The sequence below is a fragment of the Ammodytes marinus genome (genome assembly GCF_949987685.1).
Source record: "Ammodytes marinus genome assembly, chromosome: 14".
Lineage (NCBI taxonomy): Eukaryota > Metazoa > Chordata > Actinopteri > Uranoscopiformes > Ammodytidae > Ammodytes > Ammodytes marinus.
Genome location: NC_137218.1, coordinates 638,051 through 640,550, shown reverse-complemented (window position 1 = coordinate 640,550; position 2,500 = coordinate 638,051). Strand labels below are relative to the sequence as shown.

The 2,500-nt window shown below is 42.4% G+C and overlaps 1 protein-coding gene across 1 annotated transcript in view; it reads left to right on the top strand.

Moving 5' to 3' along the window:
* LOC307261077 (rab proteins geranylgeranyltransferase component A 2-like) overlaps window positions 1-2,500 on the top strand; it is a gene marked incomplete at its 5' end in the record, with an annotated part of 32,034 nt that overhangs the window by 16,764 nt on the left and 12,770 nt on the right. The window contains 2 exon segments of the mRNA XM_080041517.1: window positions 736-754; window positions 757-845. Of these exon segments, the coding sequence (XP_079897643.1) occupies window positions 736-754; window positions 757-845 (108 nt within the window).

Below are 2,500 nucleotides of genomic sequence, written 5' to 3'. Positions count from 1 at the left end.
TGACCCTGAAAAACAAGCAATGCTTCCTAGCTGTAAGCTAAATTCACCACAAACTCTACCTGTAACTGTTTTAATTAGGCTATATTGTACTTTCACCCATTTAATTTCATTTTAATTGCTGCCACTCTTCACCACAAATGTAAATGTTTCAATTGTTTTTTTTTCTCTTCACCTGTTGTTGTCTGTTTGATGTATTTGCATTGAATATTGTTTATGTATTGTTGTTTTTTCCTTTGAATTTGTTTGAACTCGACACCATTGAAAATGAGGGTCACCCCTCAATTGGTCTCTCGAGGATAAATAAAAGTTAAATGAATGAAATGAAATGAAATTTCTAATGATCTTAAACTCTTTAGTTTCTGAGGAGAATAGCATCATGACTATAAAAGGGTGGCCTTTTATGTGGACAGTCTAAGGTACACCTGTGCACTAATCATGATGTCAGATCAGCATCTTGATGTGGCACACCTGTGAGGTGGGATGGATTATCTCAGCAAAGCAGAAGTGCTCACTATCACACATTTAGACAGATTTGTGAACAATGTTTGAGAGAAATGGTACAATTGTGTATCTGGAATGAATTTTAGATCTTTAAGTCCATCTCATGAAAAATGGGAGCAAAAACAAAAGTGTTGCGTTTATATTTTTGTTGAGTGTATATAGTAGATAGTATGAGATTCGGAACGTAACCTAAATGTCTTCCTCAGTCTAACATTGCCGCCTCCTCTCTCCCAGGTGTAAGGCGGTGATTGACAGAACCGGGGACAGCGAATCAGCTGCAGCCATTTCATCGTGGAGGAAGGATACGTGGAGGCGGGACTTAAGAGAGAGGCCACACCCCCAAGGTCAGGATAAACCAATCACCATACACACATACAGACACACACAGACACACACACAGAACCACAGACACACACACACACACAGAACCACAGACACACAGAACCACAGACACACACAACACAGAACCACAGACACACACACACACACAGACACACACACACGCACACACACACACACACACACACACACACACACACACACACACACACACAGACACACACACACACACACACACACACACACACACACACACACACACACACACACACACACACACAGAGTTTGGATGCACCAACCACACAAACTTTGAGCACATTAGTTTACCATAGAAACAGACCACTGATATTAACTGCTAATATTAACTCCAGCAATAATCCAGACTCACACAGATAAAGAATAATAAAGTGAATTCATTTTTTCTTTTTATTCTGATTTTCCAGGTCCACACAATCATTTACAATACATATCATACTACTCCTTAAAGAGGACCTATGATACTTTTCAACTTTTATGACCTATAAATGTTGTTATAATGATTTATAGTCATGTTTAACCATACTAGAGTATCAAATAATTACGTACATGCATTTCGACGTATTCCCTGCTGACCGTCTGGGGTGTCTGTGCAGAGCGCTACACACTAGGACAGCCGGTCGAGAATCACGTGACAAAGGGTTCTTCTCTTAAGTCGTGACCACGCGGATGTTTCCATGTATGGTAATGCTGTCACTTCCCTGTTCGCGTCTGCCTCGCGCCCTTATAGGTCCATGCTCGCACTTCCCGCCACTGAAAGTGTTCCGGAAGGAAGGTAACCAATCACAACGGAGTGGGGTTTGCAGGAGGGGGGGGGGGGGGAGGGGAGCGGAGATAGCCGAAGCACGGCGGAGGGAGCGGAGATGGCCGAAGCACACACACTCAAGTGTTGACAGGACGTGCTGGATCGCCAAAATAGAGAAAGAGCTTCCCGAAAATCTACATAGTTTTTTGTGATGTGATTCGTGTCAGGTTGCTCTATAGCAGTGTAAAACAAGAAATTAAGACCAGAAAAGTAGTATAACTGTAGCCCCACAACAAAGGAACACAGACTCAGTAAACCATACAGACATGTGGAAGGTCCCGTTGCACATTAATACACTATTTATAATAGGGGCGACTGTGTCTCAGTTGGTAGAGCGGGTCGGCCGATGATCAAAGGGTTGGAGGTTCGATCCCCGCCCTCCCTGCCACCTGTGTCATGTTTGTTGTGTCCTTGGGCAAGACACTTCACCCACCTTGCCTCGTGTGAATGTCGATAGTTAGCTGCTGCTATCGGTGTATGAATGTGTGTGTGAATGGTAACGTGGGAAAGGAAAACAGGTCTCCCTTGATAAAGAGTCTTCGGTCTCAATGGGATTTACCTGTAGAAATAAAGGTTAGAAAAAAAAAATAATAATAATAAACAAAATGAAAGAACTTTGCAACATCGTTCTCAGACCTGTCAACATCTGTCTAAGATCATTATAGTTATTGATAATTAGTTATTTCATTTTCTGTGGATTTATTTTGGCTGAGACATAAGCTTCTTCTTTGATGGTAACCTGTCTGTGTGTCTGTCTGTCCGTCTCTCTCTTTCTGTCTGTCTGTCTGTCTGTCTGTCTGTCTCTCTGTCTGTCTCTCC